Source organism: Cygnus atratus, chromosome 4 (assembly GCF_013377495.2).
Source record: "Cygnus atratus isolate AKBS03 ecotype Queensland, Australia chromosome 4, CAtr_DNAZoo_HiC_assembly, whole genome shotgun sequence".
Lineage (NCBI taxonomy): Eukaryota > Metazoa > Chordata > Aves > Anseriformes > Anatidae > Cygnus > Cygnus atratus.
Genome location: NC_066365.1, coordinates 20,449,364 through 20,467,074, shown reverse-complemented (window position 1 = coordinate 20,467,074; position 17,711 = coordinate 20,449,364). Strand labels below are relative to the sequence as shown.

Sequence of the window (17,711 nt, the reverse complement as noted above, 5' to 3'; positions counted from 1 at the left end):
TCCTCGGTTTTTCATTGTTCATTTCTCCCTCTGTTCCTTTCCTTGATAAAAGATTTAAGACATGTTTTCTCTTCTTATTGCTGACCCAGCTATGTTTTGGGGGTGGTAGGTACTTCAAAAATTTCCCTTCCTTAGTTTCCAGTCACTGGGTCTTGCAGAAAAACACTGTTGCTCTTTTTGCCCAGAACTTTCTAAATACTGAGCTCTGTAGTTTTTATTCTTTTCTTGTATTTTGTTCAGCCTAACAGTAATAACCATTCTCCAAGAAAAACTGACACGATGCTTTAGGACTGCCTGACAGTCTTCTGTCAGATAACGTTTACTATAGCTGCTGAAAAATTAGATTTTTGACATCAGCATCGTCTGTGCTTCCTCTTGGTGTTAGGTTAAATGTGCATCAGATTTGAAGGCTGCATTTGTGGTGAAACCTTAAAGACTAAAATATTGCCATTTTGGCGTGTATGGTTAAGGTTCTTCTGCATTTTTTTAATCACAAATTAAGCAGGAAGTTGCATATGCTGTTAGAGCATCTCTCTCTACTAAGAGTAATCCTAATGGCTCTGGGCCAGGCTTCAGGGTCTTTGAGGTGAAAATAAATTATATCAAAGCCTTCCTTCTGAAGCTTCCAGTGGGCTTTTAAATGTGGCTCAAAGTATTCTGCTAGCTAATAGCCTCTTTTTTTTTTTTTTTTTTTTTTTTTGCCCATGTATGGGAAACCATAGCTGGGAAACATCGTGTGTCAGGAGGGAGTTGCATACGGTTAGTAAATACTGGTTGTTTTCATTTTGGTTTGGGTCTTGGTGGTCAAAGTCCGCACTTCCTGGGGCATTATGGGCATTGTGTGTGTTAAATTTCCATAAATTTCATTGTTATAGCAGTATAGGTAAAAAACAATTTAGTGCCCTCCTGGAGGGAGCCCTGATTAAAAGTGAGAAAATGAAATCAGAAGGTAGGGATCCAGGCAAGGGCAGGCTCTGCTGGTTCTGCCGCAGGTAGAACAAGCTCACTCTTCTTCCTTGTAATCTGTCATTGCTTTTTTGTGGCGTGGACAAAACCCCTTTAAAAGGTCGCATCTAGACACAAAAATACAGAGGCAAGTAGTACTTTGCAACCACCAGACTCGTTTCCTTCATTGGTGCTGTGTGCATCAGATGGCTAAAATAATAAATCCCAAGTCTGCGTTCTGGAGCCCTAATGGAAATGGGAGGTGTTACTGCTGGGGCAGGCAGGTGGAACTAACTCCATCCATTACGATCTCAGATTTGAGCATGGTGATCTTTTATTTGGTAAATTTGATAGTTTTAATAGCAGTAACTTGCTGTCCTGTAGTCCTGGCATTTCACGATAAACCTAGAGATTCAGCAGTGCTTTTGCTGAAACATTAATGACAGAAATCATGCAGCTTGCCCCTGGGAGCAGAGCCTTACTGCTTTGTAATTAAATGCAGCCCTTCAGTTATTAGAACCAAACTTGGTGTGACCAGGCTGTTAACTCTTCAGTGTCAAAACCAGCATCTCGGATTCTTTTTGACCCCTGTGCTTCCCAGCAAGTGTGTTTATATTATGCTTGCGTTCAGTGGAGTTATGAGTGACGTCCAGTGTTGCTAATATTTATTATTTGTATTATTGCAGTGCCAGGAGACAACAACAAGCTTTTGTGAGCTGAGCTAAGCTCTGTACACATGCTTGGAAAGCAGTCTCTGACCTAAGGAGTTTACAGTCCATGCGGAATAGACAGGAGGAAGGACAGGGCATGCAGCTAATACTTGCTCAGCCACACAGCAGGCAAACTCTGAGCTGGAAAAGGGCATGGATTCCTTAGCACAGAACTCCTGATTTCTGCATTATGTTACCCTCGGACTGAGGAGATACTCGGACAACTTGCAGAATGAGATTTCCTTCTGTTAGCTTTATGTTAACTAAAGATAAAACTTATTTAGTGGAAATATCATTAAACAACATAGAACTCTGTCCCTTGTTCATAAGATTAGATTCATCCCACTGATAAATTAAGATAGATTTGGTCACAAGCAAACCTCAAAGATCATGGAAGATGGCATTGCTGACAGTGGTTACATCACAGTGCTGTTTGATGGATCTCGAGTTCTTCGTTCCTCTTTGAGGAACTGCAGTAAGACAGGGGAGGTTAACACAGATGTCAAAAGGTGTTAAAGAGGAAGGCACAGAACTTCACACCTTTCTTTTTTTTTTTTTTTGGCATGTCTGCAGTACACAAGATAGAAAAAGCTGTTGGTTTCTGAGTGAATATGAGAAAATGATTTATGAGCTTAGAGTAAAGCATATGTGCTTTTGACACATTTTTTTATTAGCATTTCTAAAAACAGCAGTAAAATCTGTTTATGAAGGGAAAGGATGTGGTTTAGATTGTTCTGCAGCCTGATAAATCTGTTTTGTGAAGGTTTGTAGGAGGCAGTACTGTTTGTTAGAACTCTGGTTTTATTTTTTTTCCCCTTGTCTTGTTATCTTTCAGCTCAGAGCTGTTTGCTTTTCTATTTGGCTCTGAATATTGATTATGATTACTAAGCTGTTGTTGCTTTTAAGATAAACTTTGATTCGTACTCTCATTTATATTAAAGCCTTAGCTTGAAGGTCATTTTACACAGTTGGAAAGAATTATGTGGAACTGCAGTATAAATGATGAGACTTTTCTTTTTGTTTTTTTGTTTTTAACAACTCATATTTCATATAGGATCTGATGGCTGGAATATCTATTAGAATTTATTATAGTGATGTGCCATTACGCCTGTGTGTTTATCAGGAATAAATGTTTTTACACATGCATATGGAGATATGGAGCAAACAATAAATTTCTCCTTTTTCACATTAATGATGCAGTCACTCCCGTTCTCTATTCTTAGAGCCACGGTTGTGAAGAAACTACTGAAGAATGCAGCACGAGAATTAATGAACAGGCCAGTTATGCTGCAAATAAGCTTCGTCAGCTAAATGACAAGCTCGAGTATAAGAAACAGGCTCTAAATTCCATATGTAATTCACCAAAACCTGACAAAAAGGTAAGTACCTTTGGTGTCTTCAGTCTTTTTTTTTTTTTTTTAATATTGTCTGTTTATTTATGTAATATGCAATCATCTCAGGCTCTTCCTGGACAGGTCTGATGCACGTTTCAATCAGCCTGTTACCAAAAGTGAAATCAGAGCTTGGAGTTAACTAATTTTTTTCCATTTTTTTTTAAAGTTACTGTAAATAAAACTACAAATATGATTTATATTGTTTTGTTTGTCACAGCATAGCGACCTCTCTCCCGTAGTCTTGCTGCTCTGTCAGTACCAAATAGGATTTCTTCCTTACATCTCTACCCGCCTGTATCTGTATAATTCTTCATGGCAGCTGATTCTGTGTCCCTGCCGCATCTGCAGCACTGCAGTTTAGGGATGTGCTAGTTCTGCTCCCTCTGCTGGCTTTGAAGTAGCACAACACAGTATCATACTTCCAAATAGGTGATTGGCTCCCTTAAATAAAGGGGAAAAAATAAGACGTGTTACAGTGACTGATTTCCTTTTAAGGAGCCAGAAGAAAGCTGCAGGACATACTTTCTTTGGACTAAAAATTCTGGGGGATGTGAAACTCCGGTTCTTTGGGCTTGGAACATAAAAAAAATAAAAAAAAATTTCTTCTCCCTTTACAGAATGCAACAGTTAAACAATTTAAGAACACATTCAGGCAGAAGCAGGGGATTTACGTTTTGCTTAGGCCAACTTGTTACCCAGGATGATATTACAGGACCATTGTTCAGATGTTTTTCAAGTGTTGTGAGAACTGGGCCAAGCTTTGCAGGTGTTGTGAGCTCGTGGTTGTGGACAGTAGTGTGCAAGACCACCCTGGCCAGCTTCACTCCCTCTGTCCCTTCCACATTTTCCCTCTGCCAGAGGTTTCAGCAGACAACTGGAAATGTGTCCTCAGCTCTTCTGGGGTGTCCTGTTCACAGCTGCTCTGCTGGCTGTATGGCCTCAGCTGGATTTTTCTTCCCGAGTGGCAAGGGCACAGATGTGTCCCATTTTTTTTATGCCTGTTTTAACACAGTAGCATTTACCTGTAGAGCTTTCAGATGAGTTTTTGAGTCAACAGTGTGAGAATATGTTGTCACAGGGACTTTATTTTTCAATTCTGGACATGGCAGGTAAAAATTTGCTTCTTGGTCATATGAAGGTTAAAAAAGAAAAAAAAAGTCACAGTTGTAAGCCATATGAAGGGGAATGTCATGCCCATTTTGTATTACTTTAAAAAAAAATCTTAAGCTGTTCTTGGTTGTTCATTTTCTCTTTTTGAAATGCCTTTGCTGTGAGGCCCATGCAAAACATGCAGGTCTGTAAGGGGCTTGTAGCACCACATTCAGCTCAGATGCCAGCCAGTTGGGAAGAAAACTGCTCATTTGAGTTCCATGTGGGATACTGTTAGAGTTAAAAGAAAATGCTCTGTAGGGAGAAGTCTTCCTTTCAGCTCTTTCTGTGGAATATGAAGAGCAAGGAAGATGACATGGAAGATGACAGGCAGTCTCAGGCAGCATCTCTTCTGTACAGGGCCTGCTGCCATTCAAGATAACCTGATTTTTGGAGATGTGTGACTGAGGTGCCACTTCCTCTGTGTGTGTGTGTGTGTATCTCATGCCTGAAGCACAGGGGTTGTCCCCCTCTAGTCCATGAGTGCAGCCTCATCTCATCCACTGTAAATGTGCATGGGCTGTGTTTTTTCTAGGGTTCAATCTTATCCCCAGTAGCAAGGCAAAGCTTAACATTCCCCACCCAGAGTGCTTCCTACTGCTTGCAAAACCTTGTTTACAGAATAAACTGGATGACACAGTTAGTGAAATGAAACAGGACTGCTTTGAACTAAAATCCCTCCAATGTCCACAGAATTCCTGATAGAGGTAGAGGCATTTTTTTTGTTAACTTGGTAGATCTTTTCTATTTCCAGTGGTGAACATAAAACTCACTGTAAGAAACTGCAAGAGAAGCTGGTATAGCCAGCTAGACTTTAAGTTAAAATTTGTAACACAGGCAAAAAGAATTACTAAACTGTAAAGAATTACTAAGAATTACTAAGCCAGTAAGAACTACAGAATAAGTGCTAAACAAAAGCAGGTGTTACTGTGTATGCATGAGTTAGGCCATGCCATTTATTTCTGTATCATTACAGTTTTAAAATATTTTCTTTGATATAAGACATAGTATATAATTAAAACCTTATTTATTTTTTACATTTGCATTACATGCTCCCTTTCTGTTCTTGAGAAATAACTATATTCTTTCAGTACCCTTGGGGAGAAGGGATTGTACCTCTTTTAAAGTAGTATTTTCCTGCTTTCTTTTTGCTTCTAAAATATTTTTGTCTTTGAAAAAATATATATCTTTGAAACAGAATAATAAAATTGAGCCAGTAGTGCTATAAAGTTTTAGTATTTGTTTTATAAGGATAGCAGCTATTTACTTATGATGGGACCTTACAAGTTCTGTGTTTTTCAATTGTTCCTGGATGACGCTTATAGGAGATCTTTCAAGGTGACCATGAAGCAATCTGTATTCTGATAGTTTATTGTATCCTGAAGGTTAGCTATATGCTGGAAGGTTGTCATATAGCTGCTCTGTAGACAATCTTTCATCTTACAGGAGAAAAATTTTGAGAAAGTTACTATAGCTCTGTAAAATCTTCTGCCAGGATGTACCACTTGTGCTACAAGTTTTACAGCTAAGTCTCATAAAATTGGTGCGTGGTATTTTTTTTTTTTTTTTAAATTGTCAGCTTCTGCTGCTGCATCTCTAATGTCACATTTTATATGTATATTTCCGCCTTTTCTTGTTGTACTGTCTCCTGCTAGTAGGCATGGTTACTTATTTTTTGCTGATGTTTTAAGATGCATTATTTCTCCTTTGTGAGATTATGGCTGTGAGCCGTCTTGATTAGAACATCTCTTCTTCAATGTGTAATTTCCACAAGAATAAAGTCTCCACTTCCCAAACCGAAAATGCATTAAGAGGTAGCTTCTTGGGTAGTTGTTACCATAGCTAAGTTACTGGCAATGAAATCTATTCTCAGGTTCTTTCATCGCATCATGTATATCTGAAATGGCAAAATGGTAAGGAGGATGCCTCTGGTAGTTGGTGTTGCAATAATTGCAATTTCAAGTTTATATAAAATGTATAATATGTAAATTGTGTAATATGTAATCGTATCTGAAGTACCTCTTTGATCCTTATAGTGTGATAGAATCGTGTCTTTCTAACTTGCTTTCCATTTTAGTATTGGGGTTGACCTTTGAGATTAATGTATTTCCCAAGTCTATAGAAGATATCATAGATTTTCTCAGTTATGATTTTCTTTTCCATATGAATGTTTCTCTCTCCTGTCTTTTGTACTGTTTATTCTTTCTGAATAGTGTTCTCAAAGATATAACTAGACATGTTACACAAGCTTTTTCTTACCAATGGTAATTGATGAATTTTCCTCTGCAGATTGTTTCTAAGCTGAAGGATGAAATCACTCTGATGGAGAGAGAGCACAGTGACCTTCAGCTGCACATTGCAAGAACAGACTGGTGGTGTGAGAATCTTGGCATGTGGAAAGCCTTCATAATCTCAGGCGAGGTATGTTTTTTTTGTTTTGTTTTGTCTTCTGGGTCAGTTCAAACTTGCTCAAGAGAAGAATAAAAACCTGTATATACTTTCCTAATACCTTTGTGTATACTTCATATTTACTTGGGGGGGGAGAAATAACCTCTTCTGAGCTCCTCCTTTCTTTCCCAAGTGAGTACTATGATACATATACAAATGTTTCCAGTCCTCAGACTCTGTTGTAATGAAGTTGTAAAAATACCTGTACATACACGAGCAGGTTTTGGCATTGGGTAATTTGATATCTTAAGGGCATTATTTTTCATCAGAGCTGCCTCATGTTATATTACCATGCTGTCATACTTGAGCACAGTTGTCTCTTCAGTATGCCTCAAAACTCACTGACTGTAAATGAAGAAATTCAACAGGTTGAAAAGGCAATGTGCTATTTTAAGAACTACATTCTCATTGTGTGAGTTTCTGGGTTTGTTTTAATGCTGTTTAGAACAGTTGAAGCTCTTAATTTAAGTGTCCTATGCAACTTTTAAAGCTGTATTTTAAAAAACAGCAGCGTCATGTGCAGCAGAACTGTGGAACAGCAGCTTTCTGGTAAGGGTCCCAATCCAGAACTGTCCAGTATCTCCTTTATTGCTAAATGAATATGTGGTTCTGCTAAATGTGAGAGAAACTGGGAGAAAATTATAATGAGTTAGTGCCTTAACTGTATTTTACAAGAAGTACTGGATTAGATAATTAAATGTAGGCTTGTATTAATTGTGCTGTTTGCAGCTCTGTGCTTCAAAGGGTAGGCTGGAGAAAATATTAATGTCGTGCTTTTCCATGTTAATTAATTGCTTGGGAATGTTCTGGCCACAGTTGATGATTTCAGGAACATGAGTAGGTGACATTGTCCTCCTATCTGCAAAATACGCTTTTGCTAATCCCAACGTTTTGGTCTGTGATTTGAGAGAGAGAAATTTGGTGGCCCTGCGTTCTTTGCAGAGAAGCTTAGTAAAGGTAAATGTTGCTGTAGAATTGGAGCTGAAAAGTATAATAGCCTGTCATCAACCTTTTAAACTGATTTACTAATGCAGTTAATGGATAATGCACAAAAATCTAGAATTACTTATGGCTTGGAAAAATGTATGTGTCCCCCCTTAGCCTGTATTCTCTCTCAGGTGAATCTTGCAGTCTTTAAAGCTTTGAGTCATAAAAATGCACTATTTGAAAAAAAATAAATAAAAATGATATGAATAGTGTAACCCATAAGAGTTGTGTGGTAACTGATGTTTCTGATTAAAAAAACCCCACAAAAACAACAAACATATTTGGAGACTCGGTGTTTTGGCTGTTTGATAGAGGTTGAAAAAAAGACTACAGAAACATGCAGAATGAAGGGGACCTGTGATAAGGTCCCCATGAAAGGTCCCCTTCGTTCTGCATGTCCCCTGGAATTAGACTCTGTCTGAGTCACATCTCCCGTACCAGCAGGTATAAAACTCACAGCTATGTAAACTAATGTGCTTTACTTCCCTTTAGTGGTTTTGGACTTTCATATTGTTTCATATTTTAGCAGACGTTCTGTCTCCCCTGTCTGAAGAAGACTGTTTCAGAGAATAACTTTTATATTGTATTTTAAATCTATTGAGTTCTTAAAGAATGGAGTTAGTAGATTTGAACAAGGTGAAAAAATAGCTTGTCTTATTTATTTAAGTACATCAGAATTTTGGGTGTGTATGCTGAGTGGGAGTTAGGAAAGCTGGCTTCCTGTGAATTGAGGAAAACAACGGTGTGCTGGATACATCTTCTTTGAGGTCTGCGTGCTTAAAAGGGGCTGCAGGCATCAGTCTGGCAGCCTTTATTTTGCTGCTGCACAGCTTGGGGGGGCAATTTTGGAGAGCTGCTCAGACTGAGCACATTTGCACTGAGTCATGGGCTTGTTGACTGGTGTAGGGAGAGGCCTGATTTTTGTTCATGGTTAATCACTCCTGGCGGATGGCTGGACCAGCTTTAGTGCTTCTTACAGGTGATTCAACAGCTTTCCTTGCCAGCTCGTTACTCTGCTTGTTTTATACCTTTTGCTAATGTAAAGTTTAAATTTTCCCTACTGCAGCCAGTAGCTATAGCTTCTCCTGGAAAGATTTAATATTTGTTCTTTATTTTTGCAATATTTCTTTGAAAGTTCGTTGCTGTGAGCACACTCCACGTGGCCCTGGTAAGAGGAGTTGACCTCCTTGTGGAGGAGGCTGTGTGTTAACATCTTTGTTCCTGTCTATCTCTGTCCACCTCAGGACTTTGCGCCTTTGTGGGCGAGGCATCTATGGCACTCTGGTAGAGGGTAAATCCTGAAATACTGAATGTTTACGTTGTCTTGAGGCTCTGGAGTTGCTGTGAATGCAAAAAATAAATTAATGAAATAAAACTCAATAGCCTGAAGCCTCTTTGGGTACTCTTGAGGGCTGATTCTATCCATAGGTATCAGTGAGTAACCTGAAAGGGTTGCATGGAAGCTGAGAAAAGGGACTGAGAAAGGGCTGAGGATGAGACTTTCGGAAATTTTATCTTAAGATCTAATTCTGAGAGTCCTTACCAGTGCTGTGGGATGCTCAGGGCTGAGGCCATCAGAAAACCTTCAGAATTGCAAAGCCGAATTCAAAGAACTTTAAAGCAAACCCGAAAAGCACTAAATCTCATTTCCTTAGTATGCTTTTCTAGCTTCTACTTACAAACAACAGAAAAATAACTGGAGGGATGAAAAAGTCAAATATGTTACGGGATGTGCACAGAGCCCTCTAAAATACAGTGCACCATATTAGGGGCAGTCTTGAGACCTGTTGTCGTTCATTGCTTTCATCAGTGACCAGAGCACAAACAGTGAGTTCATGGTAATGTAATGAATGAGGAACTTCTATGAGATGTGAAAGTCCTTTCATTTGCTTAGCGTAGCAAGAAAGACTCAGGGGAATAGGACTACTTTTAAAAATGCATCAACAGGGTTGATGAAGGCTACTTGGGGGGGGCAAAGACTTGTTGGAACAAGCAGTAAAGCAGAGATTGGAGATTGGAAGGAAGCTTCCAGTGACCAAGGTGAGGGTGTCTTTAATATAGGGATGGAAAAGCAACTTGCTTCTTGACTTTGACTTCATTCATCGTAGCAGTTGTATGAAATGGTGCCTGTTGTAGCAAAAGACTAGATCTCTTCTTTAGAAGACCCCCATCACCTTATTTTTCTGTGTATTTTCCAGTCGACTCACTAATTCTGAAAAACAAGCACACAAGTACTCAAGTTGGTCACAAATTTTGCTTTCTTAAGGAGGTCATGAAAACTTCTAGATTTTTACATAACGACACTTGAGTGAACTTGTGTCTCCATCTAGTAATTAGAATGCAAATGGTTTTGTACACGGAAACTAATGTGGAAACAGAGTACTAATTCCCCCCATGCTGAGAATACAATTCCAGAAGGATGAATATACTTTGATGGTTACAATTCAGATTATCCTACACACGTGCAAGTCCCTGCCCTGTGGACAAATCTGTAACAGGGAATAATCTGCATGACTCAAACCAGCGTTTTCAGCACTGATCTCCCGGTTTTCAAAAACAGCTGCCAGGAGACGTTTGTTTTCACCTACGAACACAAGTCCAGTCTAGCTCAGGGGCAGAAAGGGTGATGGAGAGCCCAGGACAGCCCCGCCGCTCTGACCCACCTTTTGGAGACTTCTGTTGCAGCATCTCTTTTTGCACCAGTCTGACAGAGAAAGCAGAGAGAGGCAGTTCCCACATAGCTGTGCTTGGAACCAAGCACGGTTTGGGAAGTTCAGTCTGGTGCTTTGTGGTCCGTCTGGATGCTGCTGCAGTTTTTCTATAGAGAGATGTGAAAGCTAGGATGTTCAGATAGTACCCCAGTGGTCCTTGGCAGATGCAGGAAGAGAGCATTGCAGGAATATTCTCTTTGTACAGCTGAGCAGCTGTAAAAGATGCAGGTGTGTTTTAACTGCATGCCTTTTGCAGTGGTGATGGAGCACTCTTCAAAGTACCTGTCAGTAGCATTAAGCATTGTCAGACTTTCACAGGCTTCTCAGAAAATGTGTCATAATTCTGTGCATTTTAGAATTTATTCTTTTTTTGAATTGGATTAGCTGGATATTCTTAAAAAAAAAAAAAAAAAAAAGCCTGGAAAGCTTAAAAATTGATCGCTTTCCTCAAAGAGATGCGGTGAGAGTGGTATTCTGTAACTACCTTTCTGTTACTTGAATGTATATTAAGATAAACACTTGAAGTTTTGGTTTGGCATTCAGTTTGTGTTTTCTGTAGATTATTTGACGTCACCTTCACAAAAAGACTTAAATTTTGCCTTTTAAAAACAGCATGCAGATCTCTTTTTTTAAACCCTATTCCTCTGTATGACTGATATTGCAGGATACTTCTATGTGGGAGCTAGACAGAAACAAAACCTGTACAAAAAGCTATGTATTATGTGCATTTCTCAAATTTGACTAATCTATATAGCAGTCTCATTTAAATAAATAATCAGAAATCTGTTACCATTAGGACAAAAAGGTGAAGTTCTGGGTGGCATATGAAAACAAGAAACAATGGGGTAGCGCGTTTAACTTCTTTGCCGTAGTTTTCCCGTTTGCACAACGCAGTTAAGCACTCCTCCTTCCTCTGGCTGCTCTCTGGCTTGACTCAGTGAAGTTGCGAGTCCCTTGGAAGCAGACATGGCATGGGCACCACGTGTGCTGTACGTGCAGAATGGGCTCCAGGGGCTCGGTGAGAGCTCGGAGGCAGCCCCAGCTGCGGCAGCGCTGCTGGGCCTGCTGCGGGGGCGAGCTCAGCACGAGCACTGGGAACGAACAGAAGGAACAGGGGGCTGGGAGAGTGCACGGGAAGGGAGAGCTGAAGCACTGGTAAGCAATCAGAAACCTTGAAAGCTGAGATAATACCTACAGCTGCTGGAAGAAGACGTGTCACGGACATTTCATTGCTGATGGACAGCATTGCAAAGATGTGTGTAAGGCTTTGCCTAAAATAGTGGCTAGCAGAGGACTGATTCAGGACTAATGTAGCTTTCTGGCTAAAGTTTAGTCCACTAAGGGTACTGCTCGATGAAACAAGCATGGTATGGTGATGAGTGAATTTGCAAGCCAGTCATCTGGCAGCACAGATGTTCCACTCTTTTCTTTCCCTTCAGAGTAACATACCCTATCTGTATTTCCCTCCCCCCCCCCCCCCCCCCAAGGTTTTAGAGGAGAATGGAGAACAAGTGCCCTGTTACTCTGTCATGGTGAGCTTACAAGAAGTTGGCGGAGCTGAAACTAAGAACTGGACTGTTCCCAGGAAGCTCAGTGAGTTTCAGAACCTGCACCGGAAGCTCAGCGAGGTACGAATCCCAGCGGAGGGACAAGATGCAAATTGCTAAAAATTGTTGGTATGGTGGATGGAGGGGGATGAAAAAAGAACACTGGAAACCACATTAAAAATATTACAAGTTGTTTAGCCCAGTCTTTTGACTTTTACCCTTTTCAAGTTCATTTTCTATTCACGTATTCCTGGCCTCTGCCAAATGTTCATAAAATGTATTTACATTTTTTTCTTAAATAATGAATGTTTTACTGAACTGACCCAATATCCAAATAATACATGTACTGCACTATCATGTAGGAGCCTGCTTTAAAAAACAGATTTTATCTCTGTCTTCCAGGGAGGTATTAAAAATGACAGCTTTTTGGGACAGAGAATATTTACTCTTTAATCTTCTGTAACCTTTCTGTCTGATAAAAGGTAGATAATGGTGTTGGGAGTAGGGGAAAAGGTTCAGTTGTAAGCCCATAGTGGGTAAGGGAAGGTGTTTTTTAGCATACTGAGCAGGGTGTGGATGCCAGATGAGAATACAAAGTCTGATTTCCGTTTTGAACCAGAACCACTGTTTTGTTTTTCTGCACATGTGCATTAAGTGAGCTGCCCTTTCTCCTACAGTGCTTTCCATCATTAAAGAAAGTTCAGTTGCCTTCCCTCAGCAAGCTGCCCTTCAAGTCCATAGACCAGAAATTCATGGAGAAGTCCAAGAACCAGCTTAATAACTTTCTGCAGGTAAGAAGACAGACTGTGGAGTAATGACGGTACCAGAAGTTAAGACATCGCTGTAGGTTCACCTCTTTTATGCCAAAAGGATTTGATGACCACAGTTATATTCCTTACACCTCACTTCTACAGCCACTGTTTGGAGAATCCAAGCGCTCTGTTGTGCTCTTATTTACCCTCCCTTTTGTGATTGATTGATCCCTCTCTTACGTTTCCTGCAAGTCAGTGTTTGAGTAGCCACTCTGCCATTTCTCTCCCTGGGGGGTCTTGGTGGGCAATTTTTTGTTGTTGTTGATTGATTGTTTGTTTGTTTCTGTTTTTTAAACCCATCCTCACCTCTCTATTCTTTCTAATTAAGACTTCAGGTGGTTCATTTGAGAGAGAGCATGTCCCGTCCCATTCTGAGCTACAGCCTGCAGTGGCTCTAAGGAGGTCTTTGTGAAAGGTCTACGACAGCAGAGCGTTTTCTTGCTTAGTCCCACACAGTCTGGGTTCGCTGCATGGTCAGTCAGCTTGAGAGGCTTTAAGCAGAGAAGAGGTTTTAAGCAGAGAAGAGGTTTTGTGCCTCCAGCAGGGTGAAAGGAGAAGTGGCTCGGCTTTCTGCTTGGCCTTGGTGTCTGTGAACTAGGCTAATACTGCTGAGACATGCTTTAATTGAATTGAATGCATTGTATGATTACTGTTTTTAGGTCGCCTAGAGCCTCAGGTGGACAGCTTCATTATTTAGTTTAAAATCAAAAGATATTCTTAGGACTGAGTGTGATTTTGCTTATTGGGAGCAATTTGTCTTTAGACTCAGGTAACACCTACAAATTACACTTAGAGTGTTTGCTTTTTATTTTAGGTTAACCTGTATTCTGTATGGCTGCTTTTTAAAATGGACTACTTGAATTCACAATGCACATGTAATTCATGTGTTCAGTGGAGACATGGAGCCTGCAGACTAAAAAAAGCTGCAATTAAGAAAAAAGTAGTTGGATGATACCAATATGAAAGGCATCGTTTTAGACTTGAGTTACATTTCTATTTGCCAGGGACTATGGTATAACCAAACATTGCTGTAAAGAAGCCAGGAATGCTTCCCTTCAGGGTAACATAATTGGCCATCTGGATTCTTTCACAATGAGAATGGGGCTAAACTGGAATTGAGCGCCTGTAGTTTTCAGTATGAACTCTGGTTGTTCCTATACTGATAGGATTTCCAACTTTGTAAAAAAAATTGTGTTAAAATAAAGGTAAGTAATTGTGAATCTAATGGCTTTTTCTTAAGTGCACTTGTGATCTTTTAGCAAATACCTAAAATGCAGGGGGCAAGCTTTATGTCTTTCTCTCTTGTGTCTTCCTTCATGCTTTCGATGGTGCCATTATATTCCTTGCTCCCTGATGGCTGTACAGTAGTTGCCCGTGTTATGAATAGAAATGCTAGTACCAGCAGCAAAAGACTGCACAGGAATACTGTGAGCTTCTCCTCACTTGACCGGTGCTCCTTCTTCCCTTTTCTTGCATGCAGGAGCCTGGTGGCTACCAGAAGGGGAACTGTTTTTATTTTCTGATCCATGCATTGTCACCAGAAACATTCTTAGAGAGTGGCTTCTCCTGTCCTGTGGGCAAATAGAGATTGGCAGTAACCCCACTGAAATTACTGGTCTAGTGTGAGAGCTTGAGGCAGTCCGTGCGTGCACGATCGTTCTTTGCAGGGACACGTAACCTTAAAAGAACTTTTGTGAGACGGTTGAGGAATGGAATTCGTGGCATAAGACGTGGAGGGTGGAATTTCTCAAACCTTCTGTCCCTGTGTGCAGACAGATGGGTGCTCCTAGGGTGTGCCAGATGTCTGAACAGGAGAGTTGAATCATGCCTCAGGAGTCAATGTTATCTCTCTATTGACTAAAAAGAGAGCACAGAGCAGATGGCTCAGATGTAAGGGTTGATGCTATAAATGCCAGAGTTGTCTAACATGCATTAAGTTGAGATGAGTTTGGCTGAGAGTAATCAGTCCTCGAGTGCTAAGTTAATTTGATCTTTGACTAGCTAAGAAATAGTAAATAACAAATCCTGTAATTTTCACTTTAAAGTACAATACTTCACAACAAATGTCTTACAAATTGAAACTTTGTGTTTAAAAAAATGAAGTTGTAAGATTAAAAACCTGACTGACTTCTTAAAATACAGTTATCACACTGAAGTGTCTGTGAGGCATGAACTTTTTTTTTCTTGTTCTACTTCTGAGCCACATCTTTATTGGTTTTATTGGCTGGCCTGACACATTCTGTTCCTTAACAAGAAATATTTAATTGATGTGTTGTTTCTGTCATTGTTTTTCTTTAATAGAAATTGCTCTCTGATGAAAGACTCTGTCAAAGTGAAGCACTTTATGCCTTCTTGAGCCCTTCTCCAGAACACCTCAAAGTTATCGATGTGCAAGGAAAGAAGTCATCTTTTTCACTCTCATCATTTCTTGAACGCCTTCCTGGTGATCTGTTTTCTCATCAGGAGGTAAGTAGTAGAAAAGTAATCTTCCCAGATTTAATTACTTAGCCAAAGTAAGCAAGAAGAGGCATTGTTATAATACATCTGAATGGCAGGTAATATTGGAAGGCATTTTGAAAGGTCATTTTTAATTTACTGTAAGTGAACAAAGAGTCAGAAATGAGAGCTGTTTATGACTTCAGAAGGTATTTTTTAATGAAATGTTTCCTGCCCTTTGATAAATATATATAGGCAAGTGTGTAACCTATCACAAATTAATGAAATGCAGTCCATGTGGGTTTGCTTATTTGTTACAGCAGAATTTCCCACTTTTTATTCTCTGGGCATGCATATTGTTGAGAGTTTTAGACATGTAAAAATGATCATCTCTTAGGAAGCTTCTCTTGGCAGGGAGCAGCTGTGTGTCTTTAATAATTTCTGGATAACTTCCGAAGAAAAGCTGCTTTTGACAAAGAATGTCTGGAAATGGTATAGGCTTGCATATACAGGTGGTAGCCCGTGCGGCCAAACAGGTTGGTGCATTTGATACTAAGTCATAGAAACAAACAAACAAAACCCCCTTGTCTTTCAAGATTCAGGAAAGAATAGATTAGTGACTAAAACAGCTCATCGACTAAAAATCTATGGCGCTCTGTCATGTGTGGTTCGTGTTGCAGATACATGACCTTCAGGGAGCTGTTTCCATTACCAGTTATTTGTTATATGAAATAATTCTTTTGTTAAATGGTGTAGCTGTCTGTAGTGGCTGGGCCTTCTTCAGGATAAATGGAGTTTGGGAAACTTGTGCAGGTCTAGGCTGTTAATAGACAAAAAGTTGGCCTTGCATCTCTTAGGAGTAAGAATATCCTATATATTCTCATTTTTTTCAGAATTGCGCTGTATTTCCACCTAGATAATGAATGTATGCATGCTATTTCAGAGTAATAAATAAAGAGTATGAGGCACTCATTCTACTTTTTGACAGAAGTACTTCAGTTCTAAAGAGGGAAGAGTGTGTTCGCTAAAATAACTGTTAGGTAGAAGTAGCGTCAAGCAAAGAAGCATGAAGCTATTAGTGTTTCTCTGTTTCATGGCAAAACATCCGCAAGCAAAAAGCCAGACCACATGTGTATTGCATTACTTGAGTGCGTAGGAGGAGATAGGAAATATGGGAGACTTGTAATGAGGGAGGGAGAGAGGGAGAAGAAAGAAACAAAGAAGCAGAAATGAAACTGAAAAATGAAGGAAATGGAATAAAAAAGGCCCTGAGAATATGGAAGCAGGAGTCAGAACATACCTTCTAATCGGTTTTAATTTAATAGCGTTTCTTCTTACTTGTAGGATTAGCAGCTTAATATTGCTAGCCTTGTATTATACCAGTACTATGCAAATGCAGATGAAGTCCATCCCGTTTCACATCCATCCATCTTCCGTCTCCTCTCCCCTCCTTCCTAAACATAAACATGAGAGAAGAGAATACAGATAGAGGAGTATAGGAAACTGTTAGACCCTCCGAGTCTGTGCGGTACAAAGGCTTGTCCTAGTTTAAACACAGTGATAAAATTAAATGGCGGCAGGGGAATTGTGAGCAAGTCTGGGGCGAGCTCCAATTTTTCTCAGACATGCTGGTCTTTCAGTTGGGGGTTTTTAGATCAGCTCGGTCTTGCTCAGTGATCGCAATTTGGATTATTTACTACAGCATTTAAAGTAGGGTTATAAATCGTTTGGTCTGAAATCATTAACGCAGTTACTTGTTAAATCACGCATTACAGAGTTGTTACAGTTGGGTTTTCTCTGTAACAAAGAATTCCTGTTTTATTCCATATTGGACTCTATTGAAGAGCATGGTTTCTTATAGCTTTCTTTGTCTCTTACATCTTGTCTTACTTTCTTCAAATGTGTTAGAGCAACAGTATTACCTCTTGAGTGCTGTTTTCAGGATTATATATTGCAGCAACTTTAAATGGCATATAAACAACCCCTTGGATGGGGTTAACTTCAGAATGTGTTTCTTAACTTTCAAGACCAAAAACGAATTAGAGGAAAAATACAGCCTATGCTATCTAGAAGAGGGTTTTCAGGTTTATGAAGCGTTAATGAATAGAAAATTCACTGTGGTGTAAGAATTCACACTTCTCATTGCGTTTTCTAAATGAGAAGGGATTTACTGAAGGGCAGTAAAATAGAGCAGGAACCTCAGAGAGGTCATCGGATTCATCCTTCTGCTCCAAATAGGCTCAACTGTACCAGCAAAATTCTTGGCATGTCTGTAATGTTTTTAAACCTCCAGTGACTGATGTTCTGCGGCTGAGCAAGGCAGTGTGTCTCAGTTCTCAGCTCTCTTCATGGTTATAAAATTGTTCTTTCTAACTAACCTAAATCTCCCTTAGTCTGCTAGCTCTTGTCCTGTCTGCAGCAAACACAGAGCTGTCTATTCCCTTTCTTTACATTAAGCCTTTTTGTTTGGGTTAGGATCACCTCATGTATCAGGAGTCACTACTTTCCTTTGGTCTTCCATTCTTTTGTTTCTTAGATTGAGCAGCCTGTTTCTACTAGTTATTATGTTTTA

At 39.7% G+C, this 17,711-nt stretch overlaps 1 protein-coding gene across 1 annotated transcript in view; it reads left to right on the top strand.

Annotated features, from left to right (window-relative positions):
* Positions 1 to 17,711, top strand: part of SNX25 (sorting nexin 25) — a 93,686-nt gene that overhangs the window by 58,640 nt on the left and 17,335 nt on the right. Inside the window, exons 10-14 of the mRNA XM_035557944.2 lie at positions 2,879 to 3,034; positions 6,488 to 6,619; positions 11,832 to 11,972; positions 12,569 to 12,682; positions 15,005 to 15,169. Coding sequence (XP_035413837.1) covers positions 2,879 to 3,034; positions 6,488 to 6,619; positions 11,832 to 11,972; positions 12,569 to 12,682; positions 15,005 to 15,169 — 708 coding nt within the window. The remainder of the gene's footprint in view (positions 1 to 2,878; positions 3,035 to 6,487; positions 6,620 to 11,831; positions 11,973 to 12,568; positions 12,683 to 15,004; positions 15,170 to 17,711) is intronic.